This window comes from Netta rufina (assembly GCF_964035555.1).
Source record: "Netta rufina genome assembly, chromosome: 1".
Taxonomy (NCBI): domain Eukaryota; kingdom Metazoa; phylum Chordata; class Aves; order Anseriformes; family Anatidae; genus Netta; species Netta rufina.
Window position 1 is genome coordinate 93,734,303 of NC_140123.1, and position 14,203 is coordinate 93,748,505.

General features: G+C 38.8%; 1 protein-coding gene across 1 annotated transcript in view; it reads left to right on the plus strand.

The window, feature by feature from the left end:
- Window positions 1-14,203, plus strand: part of DSCAM (DS cell adhesion molecule) — a gene marked incomplete at both ends in the record, with an annotated part of 475,592 nt that overhangs the window by 410,906 nt on the left and 50,483 nt on the right. The window contains 3 exons of the mRNA XM_084306215.1: window positions 1,584-1,737; window positions 10,983-11,100; window positions 11,914-12,077. Of these exons, the coding sequence (XP_084162341.1) occupies window positions 1,584-1,737; window positions 10,983-11,100; window positions 11,914-12,077 (436 nt within the window). The remainder of the gene's footprint in view (window positions 1-1,583; window positions 1,738-10,982; window positions 11,101-11,913; window positions 12,078-14,203) is intronic.

Below are 14,203 nucleotides of genomic sequence, written 5' to 3' on the forward strand. Positions count from 1 at the left end.
ATTAACTTGATGGAATGTTTTCCATCTTACTCAAATTAAGATGTCTTCAGGACAACTATTATTGAGCTAGTTATGAGCTCACTCTAGAGTTGAATGTTGAGCAACACTTATAGAGCTGATGGGGAAAAATAGGTATGTCTAAGGCATGATTCATCCCACTGCAGTGTATGTGTCCCAAATAGACCAGAAGAACCTTGCCTTAGATGTGCATGTTTCTTTGCAGTGTCTCTAACGGGAGTCAAGGTTTAGAATGGCATAGATCTATCTACATGTCTTCACTGTAGATTTCAGAAGGAGATGAGATGAATCCACCCTCCCCTAGCCACAGGATATGCCAGATCAAGAAGAGAGAAACACAGTGACACATTAAGTAGCTGAAACTGGCTGCCAGTTTACACTGAAGAGTTATTTAAAGACACCTCAGAAAAATAAAATCATTTATTTGGAATTCACTTTGAAGAGTCAACTATATATCCCAATGCTTTCAGCTCAAACTACCTTTTGAAATGCTAATCAGCTGAAATTGGCCTTTACCAGCAGCAGGTATTTGTATATCAAAGAGTTTCCTTGCACACCTTCTGTCAGTCTGAATCAAGTTTAGATTGCATTAAAAATAACGTGTCAATGTAGATTCGCAGTGAAAGTTTCTTTTCTACGTCATTAATATTCTAATTATTTTTAGCCTGACATTAGTTAGCTATTGCTATGCTTAATATGTCATAGGAAAGTGAGCCTTTATTATTCCTTCTAATGGTTAGTGACCTACCTGTTTTTACATGCAAGAATTACAAAGCTCATGTCAGAAATGAAAATGGCTACACTGAATACTGTAATACTGCTGAGGCATGATGAAGTTTCCCTTCTCCTCCACGAAGGAGTAGAGCTTCTTGTGGACTATATGCCACAGTGCACAAAAATATAAATCTATATTCTCCAGACTCAACTAGCATTTCCTCCAGTGCATGTACTTCTTCACTGCTAATGCAGCTAAGTAGTGGAGATGACCTTCAGCTGGGAATCTTTGAATGAAAGTAATTTTATGATAAAACAAAACTAGACTCGTGGGAAGTTTGAATAGTCTATTACAGAACAGTTTTATTTCTTGATTCACTCCATTACTAAGGGAATAAATCACCAAACCCAGGGATAAGGTACACTAGCACAAAGGTTCTAGGTGACCTATGGAGTAGTAAACTCCAGTTTTCATAGCAGATGCAGTGCTGAATCCTCTTCTGTTTAGTCTAAACCAAAACTGGTTTGTCAGAACAATTCACGGTACAAATTTGCCAAATACTTTAACTTAAATTGCTTATCCAACCCTGTAAAAATAAACAGACACATAAAAATCCTAAGCTAAATAAATAAATAATTTGTAAACAAAATATAGGCCCAAATTCACTGAATATAAATTGATTGCAATGAGTTACTGTGTCTGCTCTGTTTATTGCCATTCACCATCTGTGTGGAGCAATTGATACTCATTCCAATTACCCTGAAGTAACAGGCTTTGTAGCACTCAGCTTAGCAGACTTTTCCAAATACCATTTATTTGAGTTTGGAAATATTTGTCTCTCCTGTCACAGGTGATCAGCGAGTTTGAAGCCTCTCCCGACTCATTTTCCTACAGAATCCCCAACCTGAGTCGGAATCGCCAGTACAGCGTCTGGGTGGTAGCAGTGACTGCTGCAGGAAGAGGCAACAGCAGCGAGATCATCACTGTAGAACCACTAGCAAAAGGTATGATGACAGCACTTTTTAAGCAATTCAGAATTTTACAATGCTAATTACTGTTATAATTGGCATGTGGTTTATTTAGGTCTCATTGCTTACTAAGTATGGGATTTGTCAGTAGCAACTTCAGTTCTCTCCAAAAGTTAGGTGACAACTCTCAGCTAATTACCCAAGCTTTTGCAGTAGTCAGCAGAGAGAGAAAGAATGATGTGCTCCTCTAGAGGGTAATTCATCCCACCTACCACAGAAGGAAATAAATAGTTTTTTTGAGCATTTTTTATCTTCTTTTGTTGGGTACAGAAAGTTTTCAGATGATCTCCCTCCCTTTCTGAACATGCCTCCTTTTTTTTTTTTTTTTTTTGGTCACACAAGATAACTTCTTTATAATTCCTCTCTTTGTGTACTCCACAGGTACTTTGCTACCTTCTGTGCTAAGCAGTCTGATTAGTATATCTAAACTCTGAACAATAGTTCTCAACTTGCATTTTTATTTTTTTTTTATATTAAGTTTGCTGCTTCTATTTCAAATCTGAATATGATGTGCCTCAAATCTTCCATATTTTCTTCCAGCTGTATTTGTTGTTCTAAAAAACATATATTACTTGGGCCCATGTATTCTTAATTACCTGTTCTGTGAGACATGATGCTCACAACACTGTTGGTCCTTAGTTTGGAAATAGAAACCTAACATTTTATATAAGAAGGTGAGAAGAATTCAGTCAGACCCAGTCTTTAAATGGGGTATTCGGCCTGATTTTCTATCTTTTCCATTCAAATTGGTAATATGAGATCATTTGACAATATGAACCATGTAGTGCACAGGTCCCTAAAGTTGCAAAAGTAGATATATTTGATTGACTTTAGAGTTTTAAAAGCCTGCTATGCTTCAGTCATATTGCTAATGATGTAATAATGTAAAGTGTCTAGTGCTTTACAAAGACAGATACTTCTTTAAAAAGCATTACAGAACTTCAGCAAAATGCCACCAACATGAAAGCATTTTCTGCATGGAAGAGCATATGCTGTCACCATAGGGAGGCTTTCTGTTCCTACCTACTCAGATGGTAGCTAACCAATTTGATGACGGAAAGTTAACTATCAGAACTATTGTCATGAATACCAGTGATGGTGTTTGGAGGGTACTATTTTAACACAAAAAAAAGTAGTTACCAATACATAGAAGTTGAAAACAGAGCTCCTCAGGCTTCTGATGGGAACTCACATGTCTTCTTTGCCACTTTTTTTAGGCCAAAGTTTTTACCATATGAGATGGATATTTTTCAACATGACTGTAAGAAAGTTGTATGAACTGTGTTTTCCTACTGTAGAACACCATGGCAGATTTATTGGTGGTAATGTTGGCAGGGTCTAGCAAGGTAAAATGGCATAATTTGGAAGAAACAGGCAAATGCTTGCTCCCTATTACAGGTTGGTTTTGCCAACTGGCAAGTCACTTTTACCTTCAGCTTCTTTTGATATCAGGCAATTTCTGTACATTCTTTCAGAAAATCTTTTCTCTTATTAGCTATACAGTGTTAACCTGAAAGGTTATGAAAAGTCTAAAGGATCTGAAAAGTCTGAAGCTTTTCCATTGTTGAATTCCTTGTAGGACGATTGCATACAACATTTTGAACATTGGTGACACCAAAGCTGAGATCTTAAAAGGTGGATGAGGAACACTGGAAAAACACCTCAAGGAAGCAGGGCTAAGGTTTCGATGTGTGCTTGTATGAGAAGACAGGGGTACTTTAAGGAAAAGCAATTATTTACTTCAATATAGGCAAGTCAGTATGGAACGGACGTTATTTTGAAGGACAATAGAATGCATCCAGTCAAGGTTAGAAATAATAGTTATACTCTGATATAAAATTTTAATTAGATGATGCTAGAGGAAAAACCTCTCTTACAAATACACGCTTTGGACTGAAAAAAAAAAAGTGATGAATAATTTGTATGAATTTTAACAAGGCCAAGTGCTGGGTCCTGAACTTGGGACACAACAACCCCAAGCAGTGCTACAGACTGGGAAATGAGTGGTTGGAAAGCTGCCTGGCGGAGAAGGACCTGGGAGTATTGGTTGATAGTTGGCTGAATATGAGCCAGTAGTGTGCTCAGGTGGCCAAAAAGGCCAACGGCATCCTGGCTTGTATAAGAAGTAGAGTGGCCGCACCTTGAGTACTGTGTTCAGTTTTGGGCCCCTTGCTACAAGAAGGACATCGAGGTGCTTGAGCGGGTGCAGAGAAGGGCGACGAAGCTGGTGAGGCGCCTGGAGAACAAGTCCTACAAGGAGCGGCTGAGGGAGCTGGGCTTGTTCAGCCTGGAGAAGCGGAGGCTCAGGGGCAACCTTATCGCTCTCTACAGGTACCTTAAAGGAGGCTGTAGCGAGGTAGGGGTTGGTCTGTTCTCCCACGTGCCTGGTGACAGGACGAGGGGGAATGGGCTAAAGTTGCACCAGGGGAGTTTTAGGTTGGGTGTTAGGAAGAACTTCTTTACTGAAAGGGTTGTTAGGCATTGGAACAGGCTGCCCATGGTAGTGGTTGAGCACCATCCCTGGAGGTCTTTAAAAGCCGTTTAGATGTAGAGCTTAGGGATATGGTTTAGTGAAGGACTTGTTAGTGTTAGGTCAGAGGTTGGACTCGATGATCTTGAGGTCTCTTCCAACCTAGAAATTCTGTGATTCTGTGATTCTTTTGAAAATGTAAGGAAAGTGGCTTTTCTTTGGTGGTTTGCGTGTTTGCTCTCCAAGAACTATTGGCCCCAAGTAGGACTTGGAAACTTCTCACTTCCACTTTCATTGGCTCTACACAGGTCAGAGTACTCAGGGAGGTAAAAGAGAAGTACAAGATTACGGTTTCATGCAATTAATATTTAGCTCTTCTATCTGTCTATGGCACAAGATATTGTTGAAGCCAGAATTATCCTCTATATGAAAATATCTTTTAGACAGACTTTAGGCATTGGAATAGGCTGCCCAGGGAAGTGGTTGAGTCACCATCCCTGGAGGTCTTTAAAAGATGTTTAGATGTATAACTTAGTGATATGGTTTAATGGAGGACTTGTTAGTGTTAGGTCAGAGGTTGGACTAGGTGATCCTGGAGGTCTCGTCCAACCTAGATGATTCTGTGACTGTGTTTCTGTAATGTGTTGTGGAAATTTTGATGGGCACTAGGAATACTGATACATTGTGATTTTATGAACTTTGGATATAGCCAGGTTAGAAATTATCATACCGTGTACAAGATTTCCTGTATGAATGCATCACTGGGCCTTTTAGAGAGTTGGGAGAAATGGTGATCAGTGATGAGGACAGTGGACACACACATAAAGAAGGATGGGCAGAGTTAATAGCTTTAAAGATCTTTCTCCCCCCAACACATCTGAAACAAGTAACACATCACAGTTGTAGAAGCAGTTGTAAACTAATTTTGCCAAAAGAAGTGCAAATGGGATGCAATATGGGGAGGGGAAAGTCTCCAGTTCATGAACATTTGACTGACCATTATTCTGAACTTGTTTGCTTCCTTCTTTCTCCACTTATTTCACAGTAACTGTCCAAACAATGGTAACATCATGACAGCTAATGAGAGTTAACTTGGAATTGAATTATGCCAACTTAATTATAAGCTCCTTAAGAACCCCTCTGAGAACAATGAGAATGACTAGATAGGGGGTTGATGTGAAATGGCTAGTCCAATTTAAATGAAAGCTTAATTCAAGTTAACATTTCTTCCTTTAGTGTCTCAGAACAGATTGTTATTCTCTGTAATTAACTGTCAAAAATAAGCAAATACAACCCCAACAAATGAAAAGTAACTACAGAGATAAAAGTTCAGTCTCCATGTAAGCAGATTATGTCCCCCCAAATTATGCTTCATTGTTGTCTTGGAAGTTGTGTTTTTAGCCTATCAAATATATATAAAAAAGAGAAAACCTTGCACGCACCTTGTTCTTCTTGTTTTCTGATCATGGTTGATTAAGAATGGCATTTCCCAGCAACATGACGATGACAGAACTAGATGAATAGTAATCTAATCCTTTTGGAAGAAATCTCTGACTTTAATGTTAAGTTTCTCCTGTTCTTGTAGACTACCTGAGCATTAATGTTTAACAGATTTGTCTCCTAGTCTATGTTGCTTTGTGTATTTAATGTTTTTAAACTGCATACAGGACTGACATGATACTATACACACCTTATCAGTCTGTTTCTTTAAGAATTCGGCGTACAGGAATACACACTATATTCTTTGAGAAAGTAAATGAAAGAGACTCCTAACCCATGGTATTAACCAATTGCTCTTTTGTTTGGATTAAGCTGCAGTGAACTGCCATGGCTCTTGTTCCCCTGTGCCTTTAAAATCTGGTTGTGTTCTCTAGAGAAAAAAAATATGTTATGGCATCTTGCAAAGAAGTTATGGACACTTCTTCCACGACAGTTAGAGTAGGTAATAGAATTCATAATTTAAACAACTAAACACACAGAAAACCTCATTATCATGAGAAAGCTCACTCTTCAGTGAAGGTACCTCTCTATCTTCAATTAATGACTGTATAATTTGAAATAAATACATGTATGTGGTGGTTTTACCGTGCTGGGCAGCTAAACCCCACAACTGCTCTCTCATTCCCCCTCTTTTAGATGAGGAGGGGGAGAAGTAAAGCAAAGAACAACTCACAGGTTGAGATAAGGATAATTTAATTAAAGGGAAATAATAATAATGATTAAATAAAGATTATTATGAACTAAACAATTTAACTAAAGGGAAATAAAAAGGGAAAGGGGAAAGGGAAAAATAAAAAGAAGGGAGGAAAACAAACAAATAAAATAAATGAAGGCTATATGGAAGTGCAGAGGAAAGAAATGACTCTCTACTTCCCACAAATGAGTGATGATTGACCACGTCCTTGAAGCAGGGCCTCAACGCACGTAGCCGGTGTTCGAGAGGAGGACCGACGTTTTCCCAACGAGAGCCCACCCCTCCCCTCTTCTTCCTGTTTCCACCTTTTATTGCTGAGTGTGACATCACATGGTCTGGAATATCCCTTTGGTTGGTTTAGGTCAGCTGCCCTAGTGATGTTTCTCTCCTCACTTTTTGCCCACCCCCTAGGAGGGTTAGAGAAAGGCCCGATGCTGTGCCACTGCTGCTCAGCAGTAGACACAACACTGGTGTGACAACACTGCTGTTCCAGCTACAAGTGCAGAGTACGGCACTGTATGGGCTGCTGCTGGGAAGGTTAACATTCCAGCCAGACCCAGTACAATGTATGAACAGACATGGTCCTAATCCAATGTCATGCCATCCAAGGTCAGGCTGGTGGGTAGGTATTTGCGTAGCTTTGATAGCAACAAGGCAAGGCCTACAGCTGAATTGCCTACATGCTACACAAAGTTCTCTTGGCTCAAAAGGGAGAGTTCTATGAGACTCAAGGTATTTCAACCTTATGAATACATCTTAATATTCCAAACCTATTACTGTCAGATGAACTTCACTAGGCATTTATTTTGTTACTAGTTTTCTATTGTTTGTGTACCTGTTAGCAGTCTCAGAACATTACTAGAAGTTAAGCTATAAATAAAATTGAAGTTAAGAATTTTCATGTTGTTTTACCACCTCGTTAAAAGCACTCAGTGCATGAAAGAAATAGATAATGCATAAGAAGCTGTGGCTATTTTCACAAAAATAGTCCTCTATGCTTTGTAATGTGCGCTTCTGAGTTATGATCTGCAATCCTACCACTGTCCTACGCTGCTGTGAAGTTTGTATTACTTCTGCACATCACAATGCAGTGAAACACACAGGATATTGAAAATCAGAACTACAACAGAAATGTGCTCTAGAGATATAGCACCAAACCTATGACTTAATGAAGTATTCACTGTTAACATAACTACTAAAAATAAATGAATATAAAAAAAAAAAGTTTGGTAATAATGGTGCCAAGTCATGCTGAAGGCTTCAGCAGGATTCCTGCATTATACATGCTTTGTTCTAAAGTGGCAGCAGTTAGAAATAGCTGAATATTTTGAGAAACACTGCTGGAGAGGTGGAGAAGATAGGGAGAAAAGGATTAATATCTCATTTTAAATGAGATTTCAGACTTCATGGTGCAGAGGGAATGCCTGCATGGAACAGGAATTCGAGTTTCTGACCACCAGTGTTCAGAATGCCCTAGAGTTACTAGGAGCGGGCCAGATGCGTTTTGTAGGCAGTCATTGCTGGCAGCATCTCCTGCTGCTTTTTAAGATTGCTCGAGTGCCATTAGACATCTCCTGCAACAAAAACCTAACGTCACTGAAGACAAATGAGCCTTGTAACACTAATTTCAGTGGCATCAACATTTCATATCACATATGCAGTCTTTGGGTAGAATGAGCATTTTTCAGTTTCAGTAGCTAATTAGCCCATGGCTTGTGGTAGTATAGGCCTTTGTAAATCTTTTCTAGAAGATATATCCTTAGGAGTGCCACAGTGCAAAGCAAGTCTATTTCATTATACTTAATGACCATTCATTGTCTTAGCATTATTCAGGTGTATCACCTCCTTGAGGTAGCACAAGCAGAAACACCCTTCTCTGAGGCTAACCATCAGAGCAGCCAGGAGGGAGCCAGGTCTGTCTGTTCAGCTCCTGTAATGCCAGGAGTGGACATACCAGTATTTGGCAGCTTGGAAAGTAGCATTGTGGCAACACCTAACCTGGACTTTTTCTGTTACACTAAATCTTTAAAAAGCTATTATGTTTTCAGTTAAAATTGTGACCAAAGAAATATCTCTTGGGAAACTTAATCTTCCACAAGGCTTGAAGAGAACATAGGCTATACTGTCCAAACTGGTTGTATAATCTGTGAAATCATTTCTTTTTACGAATATCTCAAATCCCACTGCAGCCCACTGAAGTAATTTCCCTTCATTCTAAAAGGTTTGCTCCATTATGCAAGATTTTTTTTTTTTTTAATATTATTAGTAGAGGATAAAAACCCATTGAGATGAAAAATCACAGTTATATTTGATGCTAGCTAGCATTTTTCCAGTTGGTGCAGAAAGGATTATTAAATGCAAGGTCTGATCAATGTGGATGATTGAAGTAGATCAGGATTAAAAATACAGTATTTTAAGTATCTGTATTCAGTATGTGTCTTTGAAATGTATGTTTAAAGTCCAAAAAGAATTCAGTTTCTATCAAGTGTGATTTTTGAGTAATAAATCTCACTGAAACTTAACACAACTTTAGCGTTTATGTATGTTATAGACTGAAACTACACAGGTGATACTTTGTTTATATGTTTAGCTGACCTGAAAGGTGACATGAGCAGAACTGATTTAAGTGTCTGTACATGTTTGTGGACTTCACATACACTCTTTGAGGTGTATTAACAAGTTAACATATGAAGGTTTATTTTGCTTAATTCAGTAGCTGTTGTAACAAGCCTGTCCATCTTAAAGTTCATGGGAAAATGTCATGTTTAAAGAAAAAAAAAAACAAACGTTTGTATTCTGGAGCCAATAGGGCAATTGGGAAATATATTTAAAATATAAATTCTCACTAGAACTTGGCATTAAAATAAATTGAGCTTTCTCAGTGAATAAAAAAGAAAGTAATATTTCCAGGCACTGTATTAGAATCTGTGCTTTCTCAGAAAACAGGGAAGAGAAACTTCTGTTGACATGTCTTGAGCTCCTTTAGTCTCAAGGTCATAAGCTAAAAATATATAATTATCTCTACATTTTTCATAGGTTCTTTCATAGAACATTTTCCAAAAAGAAGCCACTCTTATTTCCACATTTGAAGTCAGTGTTGTTGTATAGTTTAGCCTCTACAGAAATACCTGACAGATAATAATACAGAAATATTAATTTGTGGTTGTCTTTTGAGTTCTAATACAAACTTAGTAAACCCAAATTTTTGTTAGTTTGTTTGTTTATTTAAACACATAGTATGTTTGTTTATATTACTTTGAGGATATATCTACACACTTGAATGAACTTTTCTAAGGCACCTAAAAGCTTCTCTGTGTATTCAATCCAGTATTTCGGAGCTCTGTATAAGCTGTTCTAAAATCAGCCATGTTCATTTCTGGTAATTCTCAGCTGCCAGAATGGCTTCAACTTGTCATTGCAAAAAGTGCTGAATACTCCTTTCTGGCTCCACTCCCTGACCAAAGCGGTGGCAATAAGCCATCTTGCCTTTAACTGACCTGGAAAAAAACTACCAACCCAGTTTGAATTTCTTCTGTGGAATCACGCTTATGCCACCCCATTAAACAGTATGATTACTGTTGGAAAAAGAAGTTATCTGTAGTTTTAGTCTCAAATGTTGACTAACACCACCCTGTTGCTAGGGATAAAAAATATACTGGACTACATAATTGCATAAATCATCTCATCCATGGTGAAAAATCTATTTTTCAAGAATAAAGACCAGTTTGGACAGCAGACAGCAAAGTATATTTCTGAAGAGCTTGATATGGTCCATTTCTATAAAGAGTTGAGAGAAGTATGTTTATTGTAGGTAACCAAAATCACCAGTTTAAAAACAAAAAAAAAAAAAGAAAAGAAAAAAAGAGAGAGAGAGAGAGTTAACAAGAAAAATTATGATCACAGAATTATAACTGAGACATGGAAAGAGCTTTTCAGAAATTACCTCTTTCATAGGAGAGGCAAGTTAAAACAAAGATAGCTCCTGAGCCAATGAAAGCGTAGTTTAGTAATTAAGAACTAATCCCAGTAACCTAAACCTGACAGAGAAATTGAGAGTACGTACAACTTTCTCCTCAGGAGTATAAGCATTGGTTTTCTCATAGTTTAAATGAAGCCAAGACTTATTATAACAAATGTCATGGATCAGTAATTTAGCTTTGGTAAGATACCTGTCAATTGCAGACCCTTCCTGCTGGAATTTTGGAGAGAAGCAGCCATTTCACATAATTTTCATCCATAATATTTACTACAAAGCAGACAAAGATCAGCAAAGATGATCAATAACCAGTTTTACTCTTTTGTTCTACAAGCACTCTTCCAGTCTTCCTTTTCGTTTCTCTGCTAGTTATTTGTCTTCCAGATACTAAAACTGCAGCATTTGTTCTTAAGTAAGTAGCTGTTATTATGAATTAAGTGGAGTAAGTTACCTAAAAGCATGGCTTTGAAAGAGATGGGTTCGTGTTTCAAGGTTTAGTTCTTTGTGTGTGTGTTTCCCTTCAAATGACTGTATGAATGAATAAGCACCTCATTTCAGTCTTCTCACTCTCTCTTGCTCAGCTCCTGCCAGAATTTTGACGTTCAGTGGCACGGTGACAACTCCCTGGATGAAGGACATTGTCCTCCCTTGCAAAGCTGTTGGAGACCCAGCTCCAACAGTCAAATGGATGAAGGATAGGTAACCAGCAACTAAATGTATTACTCAAGTAAAGTCCATGTGCCTAAAATCCTGAAGATGTCAATGCTTCATGACAGAGAAGGATCAGAAGATAAGAAAAGGGTCATTTGTGGGGACTGCATACAGTCACAGTAGAGCAGAAGTTCAAAAATTCCTTGAACTAAAAGTGATTGGATGTGGTGATTAGAAGGTATCAAAAAGAGAAGAAAAGTTATGAAGAAGGGGCAAAAGTTAAATGAAAATGTTAAATCTAGGTGACCTTTCTCTTTTAACTTTAGGGCCACAGTAGCATTTCAATCTCAGAAAAAAAATGTCTGATGCATTTCAATCACACTGTGGAGTGTATAAACAGTGTATAAACATGTGCCTTGCACATTTCTTGTTTTCCCTTATTTTGTTTTGATCTGTAGTTTCACAGTTTGACAGAGTCACACATGGAAACACACATGGACAATAATTTTCATCCAAGCACTGTGTAAGCAGTGATACTGCAGTGCTCTGATGCCATCTTTTGGATTGATACACATAACCTTTTTTTTTATATACATATATATATAATGATGTACTTTGTAGCCAGGAACAGCCTTTTATTGTTACACTTTATGAAAGAGCAGATAGAAGAAATGAGTTCTTTAAGTGAACGGCAGGTGTTTCCCAGCAGAAAGTACTCCTTTGTTATCTTTATAAAGGAGGACCTCCCACCACCCCATACCCATCCAAATTTTCTTTTCATTCTTAGTTGCTTCAAAAACATCCAATTCTGAGTAATTTTGTAACTTCTTTAATGTATGCATTTTGTTTCCTGTGAGGTAGTAACGGGACACCCAGTCTAGTGATGATTGATGGGCGAAGAAGCATCTTTAGCAATGGCAGCTTTGTCATCCGTACTGTGAAAGCAGAAGACTCTGGATACTACAGCTGTGTGGCCAGTAACAACTGGGGATCAGATGAAATAATTTTGAATTTGCAGGTACAAGGTAAGAATCTATCTTGTAATTGTTATCACAGCTATTAACTGCTATGTGATCGTAATACATAGGTATGTGTTAGCGGGTATACATAAAATATTAGTACTAATCTATGTTAATAAAAATTTCATTCTTCCAAATTAATGAAGAAAGTATTATGCATGTCATTTTGACTCAGATATCAGTATTTTCTTATATGGTAGATGTTTTGCTTTTGATGGAATGATTAACAAACTTGCAGTTAAGTCTGCATGCAAGATTTGGACGTTGGATTGACAACTGTTTGCATTCAGTTATTTTCATGTTATTTACCAAAAAAGGTATGACCTTATGTCTTCTTCCAATAAAAAGTAGATGTATTTATTTAAAAATTACAAAATTCGGAAAGAGAGGAAAATCTTGTCTTTAGCTTTTAAGAAGCTGTCAACAGAAGTTTACCTCTGTACTTACACTGGGAGCAAAAACTTCATTATCCAAGAGCAGAATTTTGCTGATGGAAAATATGAGGAAACATTTAAAATGAAATGTCAGGATAAGGTCAACTGGTACATATTGCCAACTTCTTTTCATATCCATGTTGAAATTTATATAATGTATTTATTGGAATAGAATAGAATAGTTCGGTTGGAATAGACCTTTAAAGACCCTCTAGTCCAACTGCCTGACCATTTCAGGGCTAACCATATTAATGAGGGCATCATTATTGAGGTGTTTGAGCGGATCCAGAGAAGGGCGACGAACCTGGAGAACAAGTCCTGCGAGGAGCGGCTGAGGGAGCTGGGCTTGTTCAGCCTGGAGAAGAGGAGGCTCAGGGGAGACCTTACTGCTCTCTACAGCCTAGAAGAGCAGCCTAGAAGAGAGGGATCTGGGGGTCGTGGTAGACAGCAAGTTGAATATGAGCCAGCAGTGTGCCCTGGCAGCCAGGAGGGCCAATCGTGTCCTGGGGTGCATCAAGCACGGCATCGCTAGTAGGTCAAGGGAGGTGATTGTCCCGCTCTACTCTGCGCTGGTGCGGCCTCACCTCGAGTACTGTGTGCAGTTCTGGGCACCACAGTATAAAAAGGACATGAAACTGTTGGAGAGTGTCCAGAGGAGGGCTACGAAGATGGTGAAAGGCCTGGAGGGGAAGACGTACGAGGAACGGCTGAGGTCACTGGGCCTGTTCAGCCTGGAGAAGAGGAGGCTGAGGGGAGACCTCATCACAGTCTACAACTTCCTCGTAAGGGGGTGTCGAGAGGCAGGAGACCTTTTCTCCATTAACACTAGTGACAGGACCCGCGGGAATGAGGTTAAGCTGAGGCAGGGGAAATTTAGGCTGGACGTCAGGAGGGGGTTCTTCACAGAGAGGGTGGTTGCACACTGGAACAGGCTCCCCAGGGAAGTGGTCACTGCACCGAGCCTGTCTGAATTTAAGAAGAGATTGGACTGTGCACTTAGTCACATGGTCTGAACTTTTGGTTAGACCTGTGCGGTGTCAAGAGTTGGACTTGATGATCCTTAAGGGTCCCTTCCAACTCAGGATATTCTATGATTCTATGATTCTATGATTCTACAGATACCTTAAAGGAGGCTGTAGCGAGGTGGGGGTTGGTCTGTTCTCCCACGTGCCTGGTGACAGGACGAGGGGGAATGGGCTAAAGTTGCACCAGGGGAGTTTTAGGTTGGATGTTAGGAAGAACTTCTTTACTGAAAGGGTTGTTAGGCATTGGAACAGGCTGCCCATAGTAGTGGTTGAGCACCATCCCTGGAGGTCTTTAAAAGCCGTTTAGATGTAGAGCTTAGGGATATGGTTTAGTGGAGGACTTGTTAGTGTTAGGTCAGAGGTTGGACACGATGATCTTGAGGTCTCTTCCAACCTAGAAATTCTGTGATTCTGTGAAATTATCCAATTGCCTCTTGAACACTGGCAGACATGCGACATCAACCACTTCTCTAGGAAACCTGTTCCAGTGTTTTACCACCATCATTGTATATATTTTTTTCCTGAAGTAAATAAATTTTTCCTAACATTGTTGATATGTGAAAAGTAATGACAATACAGGAGTACACATTAACAGTAATGTCAGAAAAGAGCATATGAATTTGCATACCAAGAATTTACTACTCAGGAGATGATCTTATTCACACTAAGGCAA